The 27,646-nt window shown below is 45.6% G+C and overlaps 1 protein-coding gene across 3 annotated transcripts in view; it reads left to right on the forward strand.

Moving 5' to 3' along the window:
• Positions 1-27,646, forward strand: part of ankrd11 (ankyrin repeat domain 11) — a 94,513-nt gene that overhangs the window by 50,818 nt on the left and 16,049 nt on the right. For 2 of the 3 annotated variants that reach the window (XM_083692867.1, XM_083692868.1), the window contains 3 exons: positions 16,108-16,253; positions 20,097-20,232; positions 27,470-27,643. In XM_083692867.1, the coding sequence (XP_083548993.1) occupies positions 16,167-16,253; positions 20,097-20,232; positions 27,470-27,643 (397 nt within the window). In that variant the 5' untranslated portion in view covers positions 16,108-16,166. Of the gene's footprint in view, positions 1-3,078; positions 3,147-16,107; positions 16,254-20,096; positions 20,233-27,469; positions 27,644-27,646 lie in introns of all 3 variants that reach the window. The other variant, XM_083692866.1, reaches the window with a different exon arrangement.

Below are 27,646 nucleotides of genomic sequence, written 5' to 3' on the forward strand. Positions count from 1 at the left end.
ATTAGTGTGTGTGTTTGTGTGTGTGTCTGTAGCATGCGCACATTTTCGTCATTGTGATATATTTTGGGGAATATGTTGGTTCCCTATCTCTGTCCATCCTCTGAATAGATTATTCAGTGTGTTGGATTGTGGCCTGGGAGAGGATGAGAGGATGAGAGGTTTGCGCGGGGTGCCGTCCGTAAGATACTGTTATGGCTGCATCAAAGATGACTTCCTCCCGATTTGTTGTTCCCTCTAGTCCTCCAACTCTCAAGCCTCAAAACAGAGCACATCACTTTCTCCCCCTCATCCTCCCTAATATGATTGTTCTATGAACATACCCTATCCCCCTGTCCCCCTGTCCCTCTGTCCCCTTGTTTCCCTCTCTCTCGTATAGCCCTTCCTCTCCTCTGTTTTCCCCTCCTCCTCCCCTCCTAGAGAGAAGGTGCATGCGGAAAAGAGGCTAGTAAATACTTTGATATGCGGAAGCCTCTCTTCCACACACTGCCTATGTAGGTCACGATGACTCACTTTTTTACGGTTCACATGCCCACGGATTTTTGCACTCCACAGAATCTCAAATTTAGCAGGCGAGAGAGAGGGAGAGAATGAATGCAGTTTGGTCAGAGTTATAAGGCTCTAGAGCACCATTTTGTGATTTTTGATAGATTTTTGTGTTCTGCCTTTATTTAGATTCCATGTGACTTGTTTTGCGAACATTATTTTTCATGGTTCGTGCTCTCATTTCGAGGCGGTGTTGTCACCGTTTGTTGTTTTGGTGTGAAATGTGGCTCACTCCCCATGGGAGGTCTGGGGTTATTTAGCCTGGTCCCGGAGTGGAGCTGGTTTCATCTTCACCTTGCCTTTGAATCTAGGATCAAGGCAAAGGAAAACATGTCATGTTGCAACAACACAGCCCTCCCTCTCTACACAGCCTGCCTGCACACTGACCTACATGCTGAAATCCACTAGCAGCTAGGCTAATGCACATTTGATATCAATGTGCCTCATTGGCTATATTATTGGACAGGGATTAAATAAACGCATGTTTCTTGGGAGGAGAATAGTTTTTTGCAACTGCTCTTGTGCTGATAGGCTACTGCTAGTGTTGCGTCTGCAAGATATCAAATAATCCCATTGTGAAATGTTGGTGCAATGCTCCATGTGTGTATTTATGCACTCTGATGTTCTGTGCAAAACGTTGGGACACCAAGGTCCTCTCAGGTGTGCTCTGTTTCGGTGGTCTCAGCTCTCCTGATTGGCTGTGCAGGACAGGGTTTGTAGTCTGGTGGTGGGGTGCTGTTAACTAGATTCTGCCCTGTATGCTTTAGCCTGTATACTTAAGCATAACCTTGTGGACACCAGACTTTCCTAGTTCGGATAGACTGGGGAAAACCTTCGCAGAAAGCCGTTTTGAAATGAGTGACGCCTCACAATACGTCAAATCAAATACTTGCTGGCTCCAAAGAAACATAATTCAGTTTTTGAGAACAACATGATTTGGAGGTATGGCTATGTGAGACTAACTTTAGCCTCGATGTGTTTGGGGCTGTAAGTAAGCTTCAGCCTTGATCTAAGACCGTCTTGTTCTGATTGCCTATCTCAGGATTAGCCTGTACCACAAGTCAAACCAGAATAGAGAACACCCCCTGAAAAGGGGCTTTGTTCTAGATGGGCCTGTCTGATATTTTAGCAGTGACACTGAACATCTCCCCTGAAGTCAAACATCATTGCTGGGCATTGGAGTTACTGCGATGATGACAGGTTGAAAATGGGTGCATCAAGCAAAGCTGATCCTCTATGCCACATTCCACAATCTTTTTTACCTGTCGCTTTCGCAGGACTCCAAATGAGGTTTAAATCTGATTAAGAATCCTCTTCCTTGTTTTTCACGAGTGGCTTATAAAGTCAGTCTATTCAAGTTGAGACCAGGGTGTAGAGAAGGTGTGTAATCTCTGGGGTTTTTTAAATATCTTTTTGTGTTTTTTTTTTTTCTGGTTGTCCTCCCTGTAAAGGACTGATCAGTTCCAGTGTGGTAAGGCGATTCATCTCCTCCTTTCCACACATGGTCCAGGATCTGCATATGAATGTAGCCTTCTGCTCAAGAGATGCAGCAGTGCCCCGACCTTCCCATCGTCCCAGCCCCCACTCACACTGGGGCCTCCCGCTCCCCACATGCTGTTATGCAATCCCTCCACCTGTGTGTGTCTGTGTGTGTGTGTTGAATGCTGAAGGGGTAGGCCTGGAAAAAAAAAAATGTGTGTATATATATATATATACATACACACACACATATTTTTTTTTCTCCATCCTACCCCTATATATATATATATGTATATATATGTATGTGTATATATATGTATGTATGTGTATATATATATATGTATGTATGTATATATATGTATGTATATATGTATATATATGTATGTATATATGTGTATATATATGTATGTGTATATATATGTGTATGTATGTATGTATGTGTATATATATATATATATATATATATATATATATATATTATATATATATATATGTGTGTGTGTCTGTCAGGGGAACACTGAACAGCAGCCTCTGTGGGGGAGGGGTGCAGGGGCCAGGGGCAGACGCCTGTCATAGGCATTTAGGAATGAAGGAGAGGGCTTGAAGAACAGCTAGCCACCCTGACCTAGTTTTTAAGAGTCGTTGGCGTTCTACATGTGTGTTCTTTTGTGTTCCCCTTTCTGTGTGTCTCTTATGTGAACAAGTGCTCCTCCTGATGTAAGGAGCATACTGGGTATTTTGATGAGTCACTCAACCGCACAAGGGAAAGATGGAGGGAAGATAAAATGCACGGTAGCCCCCCCCCACCCCCCTCCCTGAAAACATCCCTTAAACGTATTAGACACGCTACCTTTCACAATGTTGGCCAACGTTTTCTCTGCAATGTTATGCTGCAATATGACAAAGCAGGGTGCGGAGGGCCGAGGAGAGAGTATCAGGAAAACATTAGGGACGTTGGGGGGGGAAATGGGAGCTTTGTGGAGGAGGGAACATAAGTGGCAGACGTACACAGCCTGCACATTCTCATACGTGTATCATCTTTCCTCTTCTCCCCAGTCTCAATGCACCCCTTGTCCTCTGAGTGCCCAGGCTGTGGTGGACCCTGTGCCCCTGCTGTTCAACTGGTAAGACCAGGGGACTGACTGCCCCCCCCCCCCCCCCCCCCCCACACACACACACACCTCAACCCAAACAACCACCACCACCTACCACAACAACACACTACCGCATCCAATCTGTTTCCCACAAGCCCCTGACATTGCCATGCCCAGCCCTACCTGATGTTCGCCTCTTCCCTCTCTTTCTCTCTCTCCCCCTCCTTATCTGATCCCTGTCAGCTCTCTGTATACCCCACATGTCTGCTGTGCTCTGCCGTCTGCTCCGGTCCCCTGCTGCCAGTGGCTGGAGGTTGGAACGTTCTAAAACGCTCAGATTGAAACGTGTTGTGGAGAAGAAATGAGCACAAAAGGAAGTCATGTCAGCTCTAGATCTTACATTTCTATCTGCAACGTTCTGAGCATTTCACTTGACTGAGTGGCTGCAGGACCAGTAGAGCCGGATCACAGGGAGAGAGAGAGATATCATGGCATGGAGTGCCGGGCCTTTAATTACAGCAGCAGACCTTGTCTTTGGCCACGGTAATGAGGACAGCGTGGGCCGGTGCGGTGTACTCGTGATACGCCAGGTCCTCCCTCCCTCTTCTCTCCACCATTCTTCCCTCTCCTGATTGCCTTCCTGCTTATGGAGAAAATGTTTGCAGCCTCGTCAGATTTTTCCATGGGAGAGGGGGGGCGCTAGCAGTGCGCCATCAACAGGAAATTCCAGGCTAAGGGAGGGAGAAAGGGAAGGGGAGATAGAGGCAGCTCCGGGAGAGTGCACAGAGATTTGCCCTCTTGTCTTTCTGCTGTGTAAGGTTTCTGCCGGCCAGGAACAGTGACATAAAGTAAAGCAGGGCTGGATGCCTGAGAGAGAGAGGGGGGGGGGGGGCGCTGAGCTGCTGAGCTTATGGGCATTCCTCCTCCTCTCCCTCTCTCTTTTTCTCTCATTCTTATTCCCATTCTCTCTCTCAATCCCAAATCAACCCCTAGCCCCTAGTGAGTATTGTATAAGTGGAAACAACATGGTAGTCGCTTGCTTCCGTTCCCTCTGATGAACCAGATGGATTTCTTTTTTTTCTTTTTCATTATTTTTTTTTTTTATAACTTTTGTCATAAGACCTAACACCTAACCATCCGGTCATCTTAAGTGCATTTAGTGTTTAGAGGCTTTGTGTTAAATTCGGATTCCGGGTGTCCCCCTCTCTGTCAGCCCTCAGCTTAGACGTGAGACATGTGATGCCCAGGCTGACGAGAGGCGCCTTCATTGCAATGTGATAGAGCTGCTGAGTGTTCCGGGTAAAGCTTTTAATTGGCTAAATTGCATACATCTGGTTGGAGCTTGTTGTCTGGAGGTGTGTTGCAGCTTTGATGCAGAGCGATGATATACCCTGTGAAAAAGGGAAGAACAGTCCCCCCCAGGCCTGCCAGCACTTGTGTCAATTACTGGAGTTTCCATTCAGAGCAGAGGTGGAACGAACACACACACACAAACTGACGATAACTCTCTCACTAAAACACACCCACTATTACGCAGAGAATTGGTGTTGCGTGGCCTGTGGTGTTTTCATGCCTGATTGTATAAGACCTTTGACACAGTGTGGTGAGAGTGAGACACTTTATAGTCGAGGGCAGGGGGTTAAAAGTACTTTAATTTTGTGTTGAAATATGTGAAATTAGCTGGGTGTTTGTTTTAGTCAGTTCAAGCTACAGAATTCACGTGAATGATAGACTGTGCTTTTAAAGTCTTTGTCCCAGAGTGGCACTTTGTTCAGCTGGACAGATCATTAACTTTAATTCTCTACCATGAAATAGAGGATTGAGGAATGCAATCCACAATGTCGTACAATGTTTGAGTCAAATCCTCCCCCCCCTTTACCCTTCTTTCCCTTCCTCCACCCGTCCCTCACCCTCAGGGGTCATGGTCTCTCCACTCCCCCAATGAGGCTCCAATACAGAGTGGCCATTGTGGCAGAGAGGCCTGTCCATCCATTCAGAGATTGAAACCCAATAGGGGCCAAATGCCGCTGCTCCTTCTCTGGGCTCAAGGCTCAATAGCCCAAACTCATTCTTTGTCCTGCATGGGGCCAGGAGCAAGGCTAGAACACTCTTTGGGAACACAAGCCATGACTATGAGTGTGTTTTCCTACCCTGGTCAACCAAGGCACAGATGGAGGGAAAACACACATTGAGTGTGTGCGTGCGTTTCTGTTATGTCATGCCAGCATACCTCTCCTCCTACCTCTTGATACTGAGTGTATGTAGCAGACAGTGCCTCTGATTTGTAAGACTCGTACACATTAGCATCTTTGGTACTCTCCAGGAGCCACAATCACTGTGAGGGGGCCTGGGTTGAAGTGGTGAATGGGTTTGCTTTGTGTAAACAAAATAGCATTAAAGAATGTATGAAAATCAGCAGGAAGGCTGTGCGGAGCCTCTTAAAAGCACTCAGGCCCAGGGCTGACTGCTGAGATCCTGGCTCACTAAAGCCCTTTTATTGCAGGCATTATGTCTCTCCCTGTTTACTGATATTTATTCCAGACTACCAGCACAAACTCTGGAGCAGTCATTTTGCAGGAAAGTAGCAGCAGGCTAATGCCAGTCTGGTTCAGAGTTGCTAACCAGGCTAATGCTAGTCTGGTTTGTGGCAATACACTAGTGGTATGTGGTCCAATTCTCTACATTTCTCCCCGCAAGTATGCCCTCTTTCAATCCCCCATGTTTCTTACACCAATCCAATGCTACTGCTAGCGCAGGCTAAGACAGTCTCGGTTCTCCAAGCTGAGCTCTTTCCTCTGCAAAGCGATGGCATCTCAACTGTGAGGGAGCTGGGCTTCCATTACCCACCCCCACCCCATCTCCTTCCAATTCCATCTGCTCCCCTGAACAAGGTGTGCGCGTGCGTGCTTTTGTGTGTCACTCTGCTAATGGAGACAGCCTCCCAGAATGCACTGCAGCGTGAGGCTCTGTGCTCTGAATTTCGAGTGGTTGTTCTGCTCTGGCATCGGTTTGTTGTCAGCTGCAAGGGGGGAGGCTGTTGTTTTTCCATTTTCCCTGTGAGAAGCAGCCAGATGAAATCTTGATGAATTCATAGGCTCTAGTCACCCTCTCCCTTGTTTCTCTCTCTATATGTATATCTCTCTCTTCTACTTCCTATATGGCCATGATTTGTATCAGCATATGCATCATTAAAACCAGTCATTCCTCCTTTCTCTCTCTACAATAGTACTCATTCTTTTTTTCACTAAATGTTCCCCTCCCTCCTAAAAAGGGGCAGAGACATGTTTATCTAGGGCAACATTACCCTGCTATTCACCTTGTTTTACACTAGATGTTTTACATTGTAAGTCTGGCCAGCTGTGTGTGGACACGGTGTGCCAGCCTATCTGTCAGAAGAAAGGGTCTGCAGCTCTTGGTAACAGGGGGCTATTCCTCAGTGGTGCACAATGGGGATTCCCAACAATTTAGGAAGAAAAGGTGGAAAGGATTGTGGGGGCGGGGGGGTGTAGGTGCTGGGAAATAACTTTTGAGCTTGTTAGAGTGTGACGTTCACCTTGGTTCAGCTTTCAGTGTTTTCCAGTCCAGTGGTTCCTCCGTCCGATCACACACACACACACACATACACCAGATCCCTGTACCCCCTTTAAGCAGACACCTCCCAGCGGGCAAGCAGGGGTGCAGTGCAGCACCTCCCCAGCTCTCAGACAGCCCCACTCTGCTGTTAGAGGCCTTTGATCCTGCCCATTGATATATAATTCATCTGGGATCTGAGGGAGTGCCTCTTGCCACTGCTGCACCAGTCCAAATTGAAATTCTGTTTGGTCTCCTGCAATGCTACCACTCAACTTCTCTTCGAGCAAGAGAGAACGCTTGCGTGTATTTCAGTGGGTTTGTGCATGTTTCGTGTGTGTCTGTGTATAGGCCATCTGTGATTTTGTGTTTCAGCGTGTGTCTCTGTGTGGAAGTGCATAGCCCAGCCTGTGTGTGTCAGTATGTGTGTGTTAGGCAGGATTCCTGTAAATCTGCTCCCCAGTCAGTGAGGCTCCATCAGGAATGGGTCACAAAATGGCTATGTTTTCTCTGCTGTTGTCCTGTCTGCCTGCGTTCCAAGTTTGTTTTTTGTTCCACAGTGAGGGATCAGGTTTCCATTCCTCGTGGTTGTTTATGCTGTTGTCTCAGGCAGCACTGCCAACTGCCCGCTCTGTCTGCCGGTGGTCTGGGCTCTGGGGTCTATCACCCTGGCCTGCTCATTGGAGCCCCAGACACACTCCCACCTTCCCACACATCCCTGAACTCCCATTTTGCTGTTACGCAAGTGAGGACGCAGAAACAATATGGACATCCCGCCTCCAATAATGTGGCTGTATTGGGTGTCCAATTTTCAAATAATACAGCAACACATTTACTGACCCACCACTAAGCTAACACTCAGATGCACCAATGGACCCATTGCTAAGCTAATAATACTGCCATGCATAACACCAGTCCGTTACAGCCACGTTCTGGTAAACATGCTTGCGCGGCACGTTCCCATACACTTATTTACTGAATGTCTTTCACACATGATTGCGTAATCCCTTCATTTGCGGGAAAAGGTTGACAGCTTTTTAATCTTGGCGTGACAAGATGGGTGCCGGCAGAGCTTGATGCCGTAGTTATTTGATGATGTTTTCATGTGCACGTTGGTAAAGGTCACATCCCATCTCCCTCTGTTCCTCCCTTGCGCTTTGTTCATTATCCAGCTCCACTCTGCATTTATTTTTACCTCCTCCCATAATCCTTAATTAATGCAACCCCAGTCAGAGCGCCTCACATTTCTCTCTTACACACACACACACGCACAGACACACACATCCCTTAACATGCGCACATACACACTTGTAGGCAGTGACATCCCCACAGAATGTTATCTGTGGGGAACCATGCTAGCTATTTCCTTGCTCTCTTCTCATTTAATTTGTCTGTTTCCCTGCAGAAAATGGGAAACACCTGAGCAGAATCTTCATTAGTTAGCCAAGGAGGCTTTCAGAGCTTAGAAAGCTTGACTGTAGAACCTTGTTGTCCTTATATCCTAGTCAACTATTTGATGGGAAAATGATTTCAAAGACAGTCCAGTCCCCCATATCATGCACTGATTTTGGTTAAACAGCATTGAATGTGAAGTCGGGCCTCATTAATAGACAGTGCGAGACAGTGAGGGCATGCATGTTCGGGGTGTCGTTTCGCCCCCTCCCTCTTGCCTCTCTCTGCAGCCTCGTCCTCCTGATGTGATGTGGCTTGGCAGGAGCTGCAGCCTTCCTCACCTCTGCCTCAGCCGCATAGCTGGCCTCAGTTCTGATGCCCAATTGTTCAGTCTGCACTGTGTGACGGCTATTCCCACTGTGTCCTAGAGGTATCACGTCAGTCGTTTGTCTGTTCTCAGATGGGTTTAAGATTCTGTTGTGGTTCAGAGCTTCTCTTGTAAGGTGTCTTTCAGGTGAGGGATTATAAAGCTTGGTTATTGTAGAGCATGGTTCGTGTTTCATGTTGTCTACATGAAACCAGGCCCAGCCCAGCTCTGATGTGGTGCTATGGTCTCTATAGCGCATGTTTATCTACACACAGTATGTATTCACATTTGCATATGGATGGATGTTTTCCTCCCCCACTGAGGTATGGTAGGTCTTCAGGCTTTCCTCCACTTAGAGCTGTGAGGCCAGGCAGAGGCATGTATGTGCAGGCTGTGTTTGTGTGTATGTGTAGGCTGGGCTATGTGTGTGTGTGTGTGTGTGCAGGAGAGCTGGTGAAGCTGCTCAGGGGCCTGGCTAATCCTGCTGTGGCCCTCCTGTCCATGCATGCAGCCAGAGTGGGTGTTGAGCTGAGCTCTGAGGAGTGCTAAGATTGTCCCAGCTGCCAACCAGCCCTTGGTAAGAGGAAGTCTGGAGAAGGACATAAAGGAGAGGACCAGGAGCAGAGATGGCCCTAGTCGTCGGTTATCGTTTCCCCCAGTCAATTTAAATACATAGACTAAATGAAACGTTTGTCTGGAATCGCACTTCTGTTGCAGTAAGGCTCTGTTCTTGCAGGACTCTATAGGCTAGTCTATGGCTTCACGGTATCCGCTGGCATAGCACAGCCCCCCCCAGCCCTTAATAGTCTCAGTTTAAGTGTGTTCCTGATTAGATGGACTCTGTGTTACACGGTCTGTTGATTGTGTATGATTATGTGTGATGAAATATCTGTGTTTGTATGTATGGTCATTCCTGTGCACTGCAGTCACTGGTATGAAACATTTCAATCACCCACATTCAGTGCACCGGCGGTGCCTGAATCGTCCTGGAGAGAAGCAGATTGACTATCCATCATGGAGAAAACGGGAGCCTGCTCAGCTGCTGTGTGTGGGCGTGCGTGGTTGTGTTGTATTGTGTCGACTGGCTGATTTTCAGTGTTTTGTTTCTCCAAATGATGGACCTTGGATTCAGAATCCATCTTTCCAATTAAGTGGAAATTCTGAGAACCAATATGTAAGATGGCTCAGGATAGCCTTTCCCCAAAATAGAGAAATATACAATTTCTCCATGTACAGTGGTGGTCTCGTCCATTGCTCTGAAAAGTGGTGATAGAACTGTGCGTTGTTCCTCATGGTGTAAAATACACCTCCATATCCCTTCCTTTGATGTTTGTCATTATTATTTAACAATTAGTGGCCAGGTATGGAACAGGCTATACTGCATATTGCGATGGGAAATGGTCCTCCATTGCAGGCCTAGTTGTTGCTTTACTCAGTCTGTCCCTTGTTCCTGCAGTCATACCAGAGTTACCCTAGTCGTTATTAGGGGTCTCCCACTCACCACTGGTACTGCCCCTGATTACACAAAGTGCCTCTCAACTCTTCCACTTGATTGGAAGGAGTCAATTTGGGCAAGCAGGGGTGCACCAATCATGCCACTTTGACTTGACTGATCTGTGAACTATACAGTTTGGTACATTTGCTGAAACCAGGTGAAGATACTATTTTTGGTAACATTGCAGCATGCTGTGTCATAGGTTATCACCATGACTGCTTTGATCCTAGCTATATATGGCTTTATAATTAGCCATCTCATTTTCATTTAATCAGAACAAACAAAAATGAAATGATTTCATGCCGTACTCGAGCCTATTATTTCATTGTGCACAAAACAACTGCTCGCTAGATAGACGATTGGCTTGGTGGGCCTATTAGCCTAGTTGCTACGGGAGACGAGGGATGTGGTTCTAACCTCTTTCCTTTTCCTAACTCCTCTCCATTCATGTTTATATGTGGGCTGTTTGACTATTATGTAATGTTGAGCAGCATCTCTCATGTCCACAACACATTTATTGGGTGTATAGCCATGGTGTTTACAGTGGATTGGGACACCACCATCTCTGTTAGAGGAGGGAGGAGACTGAGAGATGCTCAGGGGAAACAGCCCTGCTCTTTCAGAAGGTGAAATAAAGGGCAAGAATAGATCCTCATAGTATGCAGAGGCACACGTTTTCATTATCACTCCAGCAATGTTTGCTCTCTCACCCTCTCCCATCTCTCTCTTTCTCTCTCTTTCTCTCTCTGCCAGGTCTTTGGGTACATGTGCTGCGTTGCTAAGCAACAGGCCCTGTGTGTGTTATTATTGTGGCGCTCCTGCCATTTCTATCATTTCTGTTCGTCCAAGAGAGAGGTGTGTGTGGGGGAGCAGTATGCTGAGAGTGAGTCAGAGACTAGATGGAGCAGGGGTGATAGAAAATGGAAGACAAGAAGATTTCCACTGCTCTCGAGCGTTTCACCCTGAAGCACGGCAGAATATATGGCCCAACTTCCAATTCAGCGAGGTCACTGGCAAAGACGACATGATTTACCAAGGAGGGGCGGTTCCAGCAGCAGCAGAGAGAGAGAGCTCAGAATCCCTGTGCCCCACAAGCCACACAGCCTTCCCCTAGCCTGGTGCACCCAGTCTCACATGCTGTGGGTGGACAGACCTGTGGCTGAGAGCCAAAATCACACTGTGGACCGAGCTCATGTTATTAGGAGAGGGATGAAGTCTGTTCCCCAAAATGTAGGCTACAGCAGAGGCACACGTAAGGTCTGTTGTTTAAATGTGCCTATTTTTATCACTCAGGTCTCATCGGGTCTGTGCTAGAACCGGACAGGTCAAGTTTCGGGTCTCATTGTTCACAGGTTAATTTGGGTTCGGGTCTGACAGTTTACGTGTCCTTCAGGTTTCTTTATTTAAAAAGAAGAACGGGTCAGTTTCGGAATGAATCCACATTTGTTGACCCAAGAGGTCCTTTACCCCAGGCTCATTTCTTCACCTCAGCCCCTAATGCAGCTCCACCACGTCCACACCCCCCATGCGGGTCAGGGGCTGCAGCACCAACCGAGGTCCCGGTTGCCTGGATACCAGAATGGGCCAGGCAGGCTCTATTTGCACACTGATCAGGGCTAGCTGCTGCCGCCCCTTCTCTTATATGAAATGTAAATAGACTGTGCAACGTGCCACACTTCGTACTGAACACACACACACACACACAGAAGCGGACCTCACTACTGCTGCACTCTTCTCAGAAGCAGCTTACTGTTACTCTTGTGATGTAGTGAATCATGATGCCGAGGACAATAACAAGCCTTTAGGCTGATCACCCACTGTAGCCGTAGCAGGGGGGGTATACAGCACAGTATAGACGGGCAGGGATGGTGCAGTTGCTTTTGTCGCTCCACTCTGACTTGGAGAATAACTTCCCTCACTAGTGCTGTGGACACGATGACAGGCCATGAGTTAGGGGTGGGGGGGGGGGCAGCAACATTTAGAATACCCCTCACCAGCAATGTGTGTGTACGTAAGTGTGTGCGTGTGTGTATGAGGCAAAACGATGTCCCGCAGTGAGCTAAATCGTTGGCCTCTGTCTGACCGCAGAGGGAGTGGCTCTGAAGGCAGAGAGATGGGGAGAGAGAGGGGAATAATATGATGTGTGTCTGATCTAGCAGTAGTCCTCTCTCCTCAGGCACAGAGAGATTGCTTCTTTCTTCCACCTATTCTCGTTCCTCTGATCTTCATAATCATTTCTTGTGTGTCCAATTCTTCTGCTGTCGTATGAAAAGGACTGCCGGTGAGAGTTGTCATCCAAACAGCATTAAAGCACAGCATTACTTCTATTTACTTTACGTGTGTGACAGCCAGAGACGAGCCATCCGTGGGGCCGCAGGTGGTGCCATCAGCCCCCTGCCCTACAGGCCCAGGCTTGCCAGTCTTGAGTGCTGACAACGTTCCTCCTTTTTGTCACAGGAGGGTTGTTGTTGGGGCAGCAGGTAGCTTTACTGCATTTGTTTTTACTTTGGTAATAGACTGTCTACTAGACTGACTGAGGTGTGTGTGTGTGTGTGCACGTGCTCCCAAGCTCATCACGTGAGGTTTTTAAGTGTATAGAAAGGCTCAGCGCACTCAGTGGGGGGAAAAAAGTGAACTCATCACCACATCTGTTTGTCGAGACTCACTACCATTTTAGGGCCTTGTTTGTTTGTTTTTCTTTCTTTCTTTCTTTGTCCCAATGGAATTAGGATAGTTGTGTTTAGGTTCTTGGGCCGTGTCCAGTAAATTAGTTCATAAGCAAGAGTCAGTAGAGACTGGGAAATATGAGCTGAGTGGTTACCTCCTTATGGGTTCTGCCCTCTTTTTTGGAGAGAAGAACAGGAACCTGTCACAGCAGGCCCATCTCTCAGCCCCATGGAGAGACATTGAAGCCTGAGAATAAATTGCTTGCTATATTTCAGATAACTGATTTATGTTTTAGCCATGATGATATAATGGTATGGTATATTCAGTTCAACCACAGTTCCCAGGGTAATACCAAATCATGATTGTTCCTGTACAGCCATAATGAATGTGTGCATTCATGTCCTCAACCAACCAATGTCTACACTAGAAACTGATACAATATTAACAATATTTCAAATTGAACATGGTTTATTTCTGCACAAAAAGCACAGGTCTACAATGGATTGAATATTGCCCTAAAGTGTGACTTAGCACAGTAATGACTAGGTACTTAATGGCACAGTGAGGAAGCTGGAGGGAGAGGGGTGAGGGCATGGCTGACCATAACCTAACCCCCAAGCTCTGCTGACCAGAGGTCAGTCCCTGCGAACACATCCTCATTGGGAGCCCATATAAGAATGCATTCTTCACTGGGAAGAACCCATAAGAGCCTGTCTGGGTCTAACCTGGATGTCAACCTGTTGTCTACACCCACCAATGACAGAACAGTCTTGCTTTGTCTGCTGGCTGAAGTATGTGGTTCTATGTTTTATGACCAATCACTGCTGTCGGGGGCCCTATACCGACCAGTCAGAGGGCTGTGTTGGTGCCTGATAGAACTGGTACAGGCCTGGCGCCACGAGGGGGCTTGACATTTTTTTTCCAAGATATGTTTAATGTCTATATGTTATTTAGCAGTTTGCATCTGACACATTTTCCTAGATAATGGAAGCGAATGAGGTCCACATTTTGGCTCCCTTGTGTGAAATGTTATTATAGATTGAACTATCCCTTAATGGGTCATGCATTTTCAATGTATAGTGCAATACAACGATGTCTGTTGGATGTAGAGTGGAAAATAATGCATTGAGGCTTCATTGGCAGTTGCCTGAACAGGAATAATCCTACATATTTTCTCCAATTAAGCAGATCACAAAATAGCTCTCCCCAAATATCACATCTTTGTTTGGTGCTTGTTGTGCTCTTTCAAGTTAGAAAATCAGGGCTTTCATTACTATGTGGACTTTGTTTACCTAGTTAGCCAGACAAAACGATGTCAAACCATGAAACTTATTTTATTTGCCTCATGGATGGTACTGACACTAGCCAAACAAATGTACTTCTACAACTTTGCAATGCATCTACGAAACCATCCAATGTCCGATTGAAACAATGTGCTTGCACAGACCTGGTGCCTGACCTTGTTTACAGAGTGGCAGAAAGCAGGGCCCCCTGGGGGGTTGTGGACAGACTGCACACATGGTGTTTCAGGGGGGTTGGAAGGGAGAGAGAGATTGTTGTTGTTTTCCGTGTACTAGAGCGGTCGAAGCGGATGAAGCAGGATCCAGCATTGGATCAGGGCCTGTCTCTCTCTTGTACATACTCTACAGTGCATAGACCATATGTGATGAATTACAGCTGGCCTCTCTGTTTGACACACAGGTGATGAGCTTGCGCACATACGCGCACACACACACACACACACACACCGATTGAGATGCTGTACAGCTTTTGATTGGGTTCGAAGGCAGAGGAAGTTGAGGCTGTGTTTTGGAATGGATGTTATTGTTTCCCCTCTCCGGGTCATGTGTGTGTGTCCGTATGCGTGTTCCTCTTCCCGCTAGGAGATGAAATCTGAGTGCACACACACAGTTAAGTAACTGCCATAAACCCCTATAGAGTAACCGAGAACTCAATAAAATTTTTACACACACTCAATTCCTGTGCCCAAAATTCTCACACCACAAAAGCCAAGGCTGATTTCAGTCATTGTATGCGTGTACCCTAGAGAGGATTGCTTATGTAGTTGATTAAAAAATAGTTTGGAGTGTATTGTTCTCGAATCGGTGTCGACCTAGTTTGAAGTGTGTGTTACGCAGCACGGTTTGTTTATCTCTGCTTGTCATTGACCTTTTTGCCACTTTGTGCGTGGTGTGAGGTTGAAGTGTGGGGGAGCTGCTAGGGGGCCAGGGAGAAGGGCGGGCAGAAGCGAGAGAGAAAGAGCAGTGGTTTGCCGTGTCTTACTTTCCATATGCCGGGAAGAGAGGGGAGCAGTATTCCTCTCTCTCTCTGACTGTGTGCATGTGTGTGTTGCTGGCTGTGGGATATAAATAGCCGTCTTTGAATAGGAGAGCTGCAGAGGGAGGGCCGTGGCGCCAGGGCAGAGCTGAGTGCCAGGCAACATTCCCGGGTAGTCAGGGAGGGGAGGAGGGGCGAGGCCAAGAGGAGGGGCAGGTTCCAGCCCAGCCCTAGAGCTCTGCACACGCTCTGGAGAAGATACATTATGGAGGAGAAAATATTGAGGAAGTCTTTCCATATAATTTATTCATGGCCCTGTGGAGCGACCTCTCCACACGAAGAGAGTGGAAGTAGATGGTAGAGAATACACCAGCACCCTCTGTGTGTGGAGATTCAGCAGGGGAGAGGAAGGCTGAAGAGTGGGCCTTTGGCTTGCTCACTACAGAGGCTTTAGCAAGGCCTCACACTAGCTCACTGCAGAGTGGGCTTCACACTAGCACACTACAACTAGGATATATTGGGGCCTCCACACTACAAAGAGGGCGTAGTACAGCTTCACATTGCACACAATGCCCCTCCAGAATTTTGGGCAGGGCGCAGGGCAGGGCACGGCAACAGGGCCGTGGGGTCGTTGTCCAGACGTGCCACATCCCTTAAGACATTCCTCAGCTGTTACTGAAAGTCATGAAGTTGAACTGTTCAACTTCTCTCACTCCCACAGTGAAATAGTGCTGCTGGAATTGCGCAATATTGTTTGACATGTAATGCACCCTTGATATTGTAGCCTATTTATAATGGAAGGTCATATTTTAGTGATGCCTGTATCAATTAGGAATGAGTATAGGAATATGTATTTGTGTTTTCTTTTCTTTTCTTTTTTTTATTCCTTTTGCCTGTATCGCACGATAACTGTGCTTTGACCGTAGGCCCTCTCTTTCAGCCATGTTGACATGCATCTCTCTCACCCATTGGATTTGGCAGAGCAATCGAACGAAACCTGCACTTACAGGGCGGAGAGTGGGTCTGGAGCAGGGGGAATTATCCTGCCCAGTTCCCCACCTTTGAAACCAGAGTGGAGGTGTAATTGTTGGAAATGGAGAGCTTGATGTACTGCTAATGGGAGCATTGTGAGGCGGAGCGGAAATGTGTTTTCAGTGGAGGCGAGTGGCCAGGTGCTAACGTGTGTCTCTTCTCTCTCCTCCCATCTCTTTCTTCCCTGGCAGACGGTCGATGACGATGCGATGGAAGCGTGAATGAGGTTTGGCGTGGCGATAGCTGAACGATGCCCAAGGGTGGGGGTTCTAAAACCCCCCAGCTGGAGGACTTCCCACTCAACACCGACATGGTGGAGAAGCAGGGTGGGAAGAAGGTAAGAAACAGACACAGCATATAATACCCCACATACACACTCTCAACACACAAGCCCCTTATCCGCTCCCACTGCCTGACATCATGGGGTCGTGCCCTCATTACACAGTAAAAAACATGATGGCATTATTAGGCAGCTCCATGGGAGTTGGCACGCAATATACCAAGAGCCATTCTACATTTTTTTCTGGATTATTCCTTCCCTCATGTCTGAGGTCTTATGCTGGAACTAGGATGACATTTCTACAGTGGAAGAATTACTGACACTATTATGAAAACACTTTTTAAATGTGAGTTTGCGTCATGTGCGTGTAGCAGAGATGATTTGGCATCAAACTCTCATGATGTGAAAAACTCATGTGTTGCCCTCAGATCTTGAGAATGTCCTTTTGACCTAATAGTAGAAGCATTTGTATTGCCCCCCTGCTTATCTACAATGTTGTCAGGTTCTGAAATGGATATATTTTTTTTTAATTTATTATTATTTTATGCCAATGTCCCCTCTTACCTCACTTCTGTACTAAATATGCACTGAAATATCCCAAAATAAAGAGGTTGGATGATACCTAGACTCACCTCTGCCGTCCAACCTCCTTTTATTTGTAATGTTCTGAGTAGGTAGCCCAGGTTTTTTATCTATGAACAGATCTTGTTTATTTTTGTGGAGTGGAGTTTGATGGCACTGTGGACTAATTTTGATCCTCGTGTCAAATGCAGCAGTGGTTGCTGGGCAGGCCAGTACACTCAATTCTGTTGATAATGTGCTCTATTGACTCTGGAGCAGGCATGCTTTCATGTAGATAGAACCGCATGTAGTCTTGTGTAGCTGTTGCTTTAGTATTGGTCCCCAGATGCATAACAACATTTTAAAGGTAGATTCAGCGATATGACGTAGCGACATATAGTAAGGAGACATCCGCTAGAGAAGCAAGACTGTTCACTCGCCAGCTTTTTTTTTGTTGCGCAGATATAACTGTCTAGGCCATCAGTCAATCCTGGTTATGGTAACCGCAGTGGGTCCAGGTTTCATCCCATAACTAACTTGCTGTCACACCTGATTTAACTAATTGACTGATCTTCAAAACCTTGATGAGCTGAATCAAACCTGTACTCCTGTGGCTCTCCAGGACCAGGATTGAGGATCACTGGTCTAGGTTACAGCCATGCTCATTTGCAGCAGCCCATGGAATAAGTTGCTTAATGAGTGATGATATATTACTTGTAGCCTATCTTTAGTCACCCCACTTCTCGTAGCTCTGTCATATTGCTATACCTTTACTGCCTCGATGGATAAATACAGTTTTAGTGGTAACATACAAAGTCATGCCATGCAAGTCATGTTTCTTTTAAGTAGTGGCCTTGCTGTAGTCGTGGGCTGAACGATCCCTTTAAATGTCAGATGAAGTGATTTACATGTGTGGGTTGCTGTGTCCATGCTGGCAGTCAGCAAGCTTAGACGCAGAATGATGAGGTCATGGTTGTGGCTGGGTCAGCAGCAACGCTGAGAGGTGTGTCTTTGCGCACGTGTATGTACAGCCTTCCACACAGGATTGCATCAGACTCTGGGAGGGAGAGAAAGAGGGGAAGAAAAAAAAAAAAGAAAGCTAGAGCATTGCTAGGATACCAGTCACTGTAAACACAGTGGCAGCTTTGAAGTGGTGGCTCACAGCTGTCTTTTAATTCAGCTCGCTTTTCTCCATGTGTCTAACCAAGCTTAGCTCTCTAGACTGTAGGATACCTCTGGCGTCTCTCTGTATCTTGGTATTGTATTTGTGTGTCTGATTTATGTCTGTCAATCATGTATATTTTTGCTGTGTTAACAATGTCTACTGTGTGTGTACTAGGCCTAGGGTATGTCTTCTAAATTCCTCCTGTGTGGGTGTGGGTGCGTGTCGACATTCTCACTGGTGTACAGTTCAACAGCCCAGCCTAGCTCTGTGGAACAGGAATAGCGATAGCTGGCTGTATGTCTGTACTGTAAGGTGACATCATAGTCTCATGACTGTGGGAGGGCAGGGGGTGTGGTCTAGCCAGGGCTGTGTAGAGTGGGAACCAAGCCTGAGAGTATTGCTGCCACATTCCACTTAATATATAATAATAATAATATGCCATTTAGGTGACGCTTTTATCCAAAGCGACTTACATTGCATATGTTTTTCAGTTATGGTCCCACTTCCCTCTTATCGGCCCTGATCCTGCATCTCAGCTATGTGGTTTTAAACACAAACCGTACTTGTACACAAAGAGCTCTCTAATTAGTCCTCTCAGTCCCCACCATGCCAAGAGCTCTGCTGCTCCAGACCTCTACTAAATACAGTGGTAAAAATGAAAGTGAAAAAAAATTATTGCATAACTTATTTATTTGTTTCATAATCTGCTTTTTTCCCCTTTTGTTATTCAAATCATGGGTCATGCAGTTCTTTTCATTTTGACTACATGACTGAGATTGTCCATATGTTTTTTGAATATACAGTGCCTTCGGAAAGTATTCAGACCCCTTCACTTTTTCCACATTTTGTTGTGTTATAGACTCAATTTAAAATGGATTAAATTAAATTGCCATTAATCCACACACAATACCCCAGAATGACAAAGCGAAAACACGTTTTTAGAATTCTCTGTAAATTTATTAAAATTTGAAATACAGAAATACCTCATATACATCAGTATTCAGACCCTTTGGTATGACACTCTTAACATGAGCTAAAATGCAAAAATGTCATCAACAAATCACTCCATCTTAATGCAAGGATAATAGTTCATGTAATTTTGGAATTAATATCTTTGTTTTTCTAGGGTCTCTGATTTGCATGGGTTAGGGTTATTGCAGATAGGAGAAACATTGTGCCTGACGCCTGCTCTTGGCCTTACAGCAAACCTGAATTAAACAGAGTAGCTCAGTTTGAACATGTTTGCTGTGTATGATCAGTGCTACATGGCCCCTTAACAAAAGCAGTCCTGTGGCCCATTGCTGTGTAGACAGAATGTCAGTGGTGGCATAGCGGCCGTTGGGGGGGGGGGGGGGTCTCTGATAAGTTCCAGTTGCCCTGAAGACCACAGACCCCGGCACTGGTTACAGCTCCACCCCATCTGGGAACGACTGCCTCTGTGGCCGGAGCACCGGGAGGAAATTCCATGGAAAAGTCACGCTCTGCAAAGCCCCCTAATCGCTGGAAGTCTCCGGGCAGACAGAAGCGTGGTGCAAGGGGAAAGCTATGGGATCCACAGCTGACGCCTGTCTGTCTTGTGTCCCTCTGACAGTGTGTCCCTGTGTCTTTGTCCATGCTCAGTGCCATTTAGGCCTCAATAGCATTAAAGGGATGGCACTCTTCTAGCAAAATATCTCGCAAAATATCCTCCCAACATTGGCTCTTTAATGAATTTTTTTTAAATTTGTTTCTCCTACAATAGAAACCTGATTCTGTGCTTTGGGCCCCAGTTTCGTTCTCTGTAGATGTTCTATACTATGCTCAAACTATCAGCAAAGTGTCAACAGTGATTTCATTTCAACACTGTTGAACAACAATTTAATAGGGCTATTGAATAGTTTGTTGGACTTTTCATCTATAAACCATAGATGACTATAATCCAAATAAATTATTACCATACTCGTTAGTATTTACACACACACACACATTGAAGGACAGGTATATTTTTTCGTTTGTTTTTTAAAACACCTGAAAGAAAATATCTCCAACAAAATCCATAACAAAAACAATCATCTTTTGACCATCATTGCCATACATGTACATTGTGTACCCTGCATTATTACCATACATTGTTGCCATATTTTTTTACAGAATGATATTGATTGTGTAATTTTCTGTGTTTTTTTTTCTGCCAGGATAAAGATAAAGTATCAAACAAGACTCCAAAATTGGAGCGCAGCGATGGCGTCAAAGAGATGAAAGAGAAGGCGCCCAAAAGGAAGCTACCTTTCACTGTTGGAGCCAATGGAGACCAGAAAGATTCAGACTCAGGTAAAAAAAAAAAAAAAAAAGAGAGAGGAGGGGTTCACTGCATTACTTCCTAGCAGGAAACTGCAAGGCATGCTGGGAAATTGGGGGGGGGGGTTGGGTACTGGTGGCTGAAATACTACTGTAGGCTGTGTTGTTTCACTGGACCAAGGTTTAACTTCCAAGATTGAGAAACAGAGAAGCCCACACAGAACATGAGTAAATTAAGGGAGGATTTGTCCAACACGCGGGCCTGCAAACGTTTTGGGTAAGGCTCTCACTTTATGTTTTCTTTAATAAGAGCAAGGGGAGAACTACTGCTCCAGCCTGTTTAGCTTGAGCTTTCAGGATCATTACATTGTTTGTTGATTATAAGATTACATCTATGTGGGCAGCCATGTTGGACATATTCATAATTGTAACTTTATCACAAACGTTGTTGTTATTATGAACTTGTTTGGTCTTTGTTGATGTTCAGTTGAAACCAAAGTGCAAGTTTTACTTTTGGCTCAAGTGGTGTCTAATTTACACCAAAGCTTTTAAGATTTGTTTTCCCTCATTGGTCGGCCTATTATGTCTTGGTATGACAGTGTAGTTTAAGGGACTCTGATTGAATAGTTTCCTAAGAGTAGCTGAGTAAACTTCCTCCATAGTCCTCTGATGTTGTGCATGAGTGTTGTCTGGCTGGGCACTGGTGGGAGTGAACAACCTATAACAGTTTGTTGGCAGAGAGAAGTTGAGCCCCCTCTGTGATGTGAGGCGTGAACTCTCGCCTCTCCAGAACAATGCCCTGATTGTCTATTGTCATGTTAATGTGGGCTGGACTCCCCAGCCTCTATGGCCAGCCAGGATGTTTGTCAGTCAGCCCCTCACGTAAACTAGACCTTCACACATTTTCACACAGAGTTTACACACTAGATCTGAGATTGTGTGTTAGTGTTCTTCACTCTAGTCTGTTCTTTTGTTACATCTAGCCTGTGTCTTCGAAGGGCATATTAAAGACAAAAATACATATTTTTTTAGTGCTGCCTTTTGTGAAATCACAGTTGCGACTCGTGGAAAACGACAGCCATTTTCCACAACACTTTTGTTTGAGGTATGTAAGCGCAGCTATGTGAGGTTGTACATGCACTCAATGTCATGATATTACCAGATAAGATCGCACTAGTTTTGGATCCAATCCCTTGTCCTTATGTGAATACTGTGTGCTCACACAGGAGGTGACGAGAGTTATTATCATTGCTAATTCTCTGTGTAGTAACACACTGCATAGCTCCCTGGTTGTGTGTGTGTGTGGTGCGTTTTCTAGTTTCGCTTTGATCTCTTTCGTCCCCTCTTGTTCGGCCTTTGCAGCTCCTCTCATGCTGTCATTGTCTCTCCCCTATGGAATCAGTCTGATACTTTGTACCTGGCCCCATCCCCCTCTACCCCTCACATTGTTGATGTCATTCTGATGTTATCTTCCCCCCCCCCCCCCCCCCCCCCCCCCGTGTGTGTGTGTGTTGGAGACTGCAAAGGAACTATGACCACTAGTGGTGGCATGATGGGTCCAGTAGTCAGCTGGATGTTTTGAAAGTGTATGCAGAACTCGGGGTAGTTATGTAACCACTTAGTGAGTTGGCCTCTCCAGGCATCGTCTGACCCCCTCGAGGAGGGTGTTGCATTCCTCCACCCTGTGGTCATCCTCCTCCTCCTCCTCACCAGCACTGGTATCACTGTGGAGAACAACAACAGTGTGCAAGTGGTGAAACAGGAAGGAAGCTCCTTAATGACTTTGTGGCTTTCTCTCTCTCTCTCTCTCTCTCTGTCTCTCTCTCTCTCTCTCTCTCTCTCTCTCTCGCCATTTCTAGACTTCCTGCCCCTCAAGTGCTTGTGTGTGGAGTTCATACTGAGGCTACGGGAGTTTAATTTTGGTTTTGCATGTTATCAGTGACACAATTTCTCTCAGTTTGTTTCTGAAAGGTTGCAGTTGAGGTCCTCATAGCAGTTGCAGTACAGGCAATAGGCCTAGCAGTTGGATTGAACTCTTGGCATAATGGGACCTTCAAATGTTTGACAGAATAGGCCCCTTTGATTAGCATTGTTAGCTATTAAGGTTCAATTTGAAATAAGTGAGGTGCCATGTTAGTGTTGTCCTAGGCTTGCTAGTGCTGGTTGATGGGCAGCAGTAGAGGGCCCGGGAAACCCATTTAAAATGCTTTATTCATACTGTTGGTCATTTCATAACATGTCCTCCTGTGGTCCTAGCATCCCACTGAGCTGCAGTTGTGCTTTTTTGCACTCTGAAAGCCCACAAGACATCAGTGTTACACTGTATTGTATTATGTTATATTGTGCTACCTTCTCTGACAGCAAAAGTCGTTTTGAGTGTGTGAAGGGAGCCCACTTGGTGTGTATGATGTGATTCTATTTTATATCAGACTGGCCACTCCAATTAAAAATGTTTTTCCCTAAGTCATCTTGTAAAATGATTGATTTAATTGCAATTGTGTTGTCGTCTTGAATATAGTTGACAACATACAAGGTATTACTTTGTAAGAGAGGGCAGTTTGTGTGTGGCAGGTAAATTGTCGTAGCCTTTATTGGTTACGAACATCCATGGCCCTCTCAGCATCAGTGTAGTCATCAGGGTCGGGGTCAGTTGTGATAAAAGCTATGAGAAGTCATTGGAAAGGCTTTTGGTAGCTAGGGGTTAGCTCTGTATAACTATGGAGAGTAGGCTGCAGATCAGAGACTGATGAGCATAGATGCTCAGCCCACGTTTGCACTGGCTAGCTGATGACACACACACACACACACACACACACACACACTCAGTAGCATACACACACACACACACTCAGTAGCATGTACACTGACAAACACAGACTCTCAGTTACAAGTGCGCTGACACCCACAGCATAGCGTCTCCACACAAATGCAGAAATACAGGGTGCCTGTCCTATCAGCAGCCATGCTCCATCTGGAGCTTGTTTACTGCATACAGCAGGGAGAGGTGAGTTGGCTGTCTAGGCCCTCTCAACACACACGTGCGTACACACACCCCAAATCAGCCGTAATAACCTCCATCATTTATTCCTGTGGAAGCAGAAATGGTTTTGTAATATTTAGTTTTCCATCCACTGGAAGCTCTTTGAATGTTCAACTATAACCATGCTGGCCATCAGAATGCATGAAGCCTTTGTCCTAAACAGTGATTTCACTTGGTTTCACATTTGGTCAAGGGGTGAGTTGTTTTGGGGCATTACTTTTCCAGTCCTATATTAGTGATTAACTCTCCTATCTGCCCTGACATTCTCAAGAGGCTAAATGGTGCTCCTGACTGTCAGTTGGCCTTGTGATTGTGTAGGCCTACATTAGGAATGGCCTAGTGTACTCTGTACCTGGAGATAGAGAGGCCAGGCTGCTGTAAGCAGTAGCTCTTAATACCTCGACTGTGCATCTTTCCCCTCTACCCATCTTGGAATATGCTGGTAAAGTGATTGCATCATAGTAAAAAAAAAAACATGACAACAAAGCTGTCTGGGGACAAACATAGCAAGTTTGTATTGGAAGCTCCATAGGAGACTTGTAAGTATAGCTATTTTTGCTATTTTTTTAGCATGATAACATATTTTTATTTTAGATTTGATACTTCAGTGACGTTCCAGTTTACCAGTTCCACTTTGACATGACTGGAATTCGGAAAGTCATGTAGTGGAGCCCACACTTTCGCCGATCCATTTTGTCAGATCAAGTAGGAAGGAAGGCATACATTTAAGAGGGATTTGATGGGGCCAACTGTCTGAGAGTAGGCTATTCTGTCATCTGCTTATATCTCCCTCTCTCATCAGTTTGACCTCAGCTGTTTCTCTGCTCCGGTGGGACTGTCATCTGTTCTCGTCATCCTACCCAGGCACAAAGCAGTGTAACACATCCTGTACCCACTTCCTGTCTCTGCTTCCTTCATTTCCTGTTTGCTTGTCTTTCTCTGGGGCTACTTGAGAACAGAGTTCTCTCTACTATTCATTCTGAGTGGGAGAGAGGTGTCTCTCACTATCCCAGGCCTTGACATTTCCTTTGGGGGTGATTATTGTAACACACTATGGACCTGTCTGTTTGTCTGTCTAGGTCGGTGTGACTGGGTGGTGGTGTTGGACCTGTCTGTAGTTCTATTTGGGTCTATGTGACGGGGCTAACCCCATGGAGTTGACTGTCAGCCGTTTTGGCACATGTGATAACTAGTATGAAAGCATCATGATCAATTTTGTTCTGACTACGATTAAACCCAGGAGTTGAAAAGGAAATGGTTCAGACATGATTGTCTGCCTCAGGGCTTTGTGGGTTTTATCATGAATTTACTTCACAGATGATGCCCAATTTCTAGGCTTTATATAGGTCTATCCCAAAAAATGTTTTGCCCTGTGCACACTGTTTTGAAGCACACGACACGTGACACAGACCAAAACTCTCAACATTATTAGATGAGCCACACAGTGCAGGAAAACCCACCCACAAGACAGTATGTATATTACTAGCTTAGAGCTGTCACTCAGAGAAAGCCTTCATGTCACAGGTAGAGCCCAGGGATGGCCTGTGTGAAGAGAAGGATGAGCTTGTCAGTGTATCATGTTTGAATTTTGGGACACTAGTCTTGTTGTCTACAAACAAGCCACCTGGTTTATCTGGTTGAGGTGGTTCAGCCTGCCTCCACTATGGGAAGTTGCAGGTCTTTTTGTTGAGTTTTGCCAATACAATAGCATGTCTGCCCACATTTCACAGGCTCACTGTAACTTGACAGTTGTTTTGGTGCGTGTCCTCCCTTGGCCACGGTTGGTATTATTCTTGGCCTCCTTCTAGTTTTGTCATCAAATCTCAAGTTCAGGTTTTCTTTGAATATCAAGTAAAAAAACTATAAAAGAAAACGAGAGCTGGAATTGTTTGTTTTCTATGAGCTAAATGTTTTTCCTCAAGCTAAATACCAGAATTGAATTGAATTCACTCACTGTCGCTCACTCACATTCTTGTGTGAGAGTGTGCACATGGTGAACTGTGTTAGTGTTTAACTGCCAGTTACTGTCGGACAGTTGGATAAAAATGATATACTGTAGGCACGTGAGTGGCCAAATGTAATTATTCGCGTGGCTGCATAGCAGCAATATTTAAAGAGTAGGGTAAGTGTACCTATTAAGACCACCAAAATCTGGGGTTCCAAAATCTGAGGGTTCTTGGAAAGTAACCAATGGAATTGCGTGCACATTCTCACCACGCTCTGTCCAGGTTCAATCCAAGCCAGATCGGCTGATCTAAAATTCTCCAGACCGCCAAAGGAGGCTTGAGAACAACTGTACTTTATTAAGTTTAGTTTTACAGGGACAATGCACGGTCATAAACATGACTGTAAATGGGCCAGTTTTAGCCAATTTGACATTTGGATGAAAGTTATATACTGTAGGCAAACGTCAGTGGTCAATTTTACGATTTACTTAGCCGCATAGCAGCAATCTTTATAATTTAGCCTCTTATTCTTATTTATGACTGAACACTTGTTGCATGCGGCAGTAAAGTGGAAATTACTTCCAAAACAGGAAGTGTTCTCAGTCAATAATAATGGATTTTAATTCTATAATTGCGAAAATTAAAGAATGTTTTTTCATATTGATAAAATAAGAGCCTTGTGCTGTTTGATAGAAGCCTGAATAGTGAACCAGTAACTGCATGGGGCCGCAGCACTGGAAAGGCTCTGAAAAGCCACTTGTGCGTTTTTTCAGCCCTCCACCGCCTGAAAACATGTTTAGACTGCTTCTGCGGTTCATGCTGTTTAAGTCTGAAGAAAAGGAATGTGTTTAAATGGCAAATGCCTTCGAGAATGTGAGTGTGTATCAGGGGGTTGGGGATACATTAAGCATAAGTACTCACAGATGTTAGTGAAAGTTCATCAGCTCTGACTATGGAAAATAATCCCTGGAAAGTGTTTTTTTGTGCAACCGGAACCCTGAGTCGCCATGTTTCCTACTCACATTAATTATGTTTGTGGCCTTGAGCAATCCACTCTGAGAGCCAGCCTACAGCAGACAAGCTTGTACTGTACATCTCCCCCACGTTAGACATGTGGTTGTCTCCATGGAAGCAGCCTTAATGAATAATCATTCGTTATTGTTATCAAAAATGTTGGTATGATGGTGCTGGCGTCTTTTGTACTTCATCTCATTCAGACATAGCATAAGCCCCAACCGTCCAGCTCTAGATGTAGGCTTAGAGCTGTCATTTTCTCAAATTTTGAAGTAAGACTGACATTCAAATGGCTCTGTGTGTTCTGCTGTGGGGAGATGTGTTAACACCCTGACGGCTGAAAATAATTGATGGGCGGGTCTTTGAGGACCAGCTGTTTTTGTCCAGCAAGTCGCCAGTGTGGTGACCTTGGCTGGGCCACGTTGAAATGAACACCAGCCATTTTGTAATAACGGTCACTCTGCCAAGTCGCACCCTCTAAGAGGCATAAACATCAGAGCGGCAGTGGTTCACTTGACCCTTCTCTGCCTGACACTGGGGCAGCTGGGTAATCTACTATTGAAGACAATGTAGCAGAAAAAGGACCCTGTTGAATATTTATACAGTTCGTGTTGCTTCTAGAATAATTTACATGAAAATATTCTTTATTAGTCAACAATTGTACAACATTATGCTCCCAGCTCGTAAACACAAGACTTACCGGAAACACCAGAATGCAAGATCGACATGTCTATGATTCACACAGTGAACATGTTGCCTGCTACTGTACCTATTGTAGGCCTAGATGGTAGATAAGCTGCTATGTGCATCGAGTTAGACCTCATTGATGTGCCTAAATGCTAGCCCCAGAGCCAGCCCCAAAGACACCTCAAATTCAAATATGACCGAAGAAAGTGTCTGGATGAGCCTACAACAAGTAAGTGGAAAATGAGGCCTAACATCGAAACGCCTGAACTATCCCTTTTTAATAGTTCTTAATTTGGTTCTTGGGGTGCTCTTAGTTAGTGTGTGTGGCATTGAGAAGTTGGTGCTGCAAGCTTTTTAAAGCCAGTCACCGCAGAAGATGGGCTCGAGGATGGCAGGAGCAGTGTTTTCTTTGTAACATGTAGAGGGTTGCCATGGGGATTTTTATCCACGTGTTGTGGTCAGAAATAATTTCAATATGACTGCAGATATTGAAGCAGCATTACCAGCATCTGTGTGCGTGTACGCGCTTGTTCAAGTGCGTCTAAGAAGCCTTACATTGTCCATTCCCCTTCTCCTTCAACAGAAAAGCAAGGTCCAGAGCGGAAGCGCATTAAAAAGGAGCCCACCAACACCAGGAAGTCAGGGCTGGCGTTTGGGATGGGCATGCCAGGGATCCGGGCCGGGTACCCCCTCTCGGAGCGGCAGCAGGTGGCTCTTCTCATGCAGATGACTGCAGAGGAGTCAGTCAACAGTCCAGGTG

Source organism: Argentina silus, assembly GCF_951799395.1.
Source record: "Argentina silus genome assembly, chromosome: 2".
Taxonomy (NCBI): domain Eukaryota; kingdom Metazoa; phylum Chordata; class Actinopteri; order Argentiniformes; family Argentinidae; genus Argentina; species Argentina silus.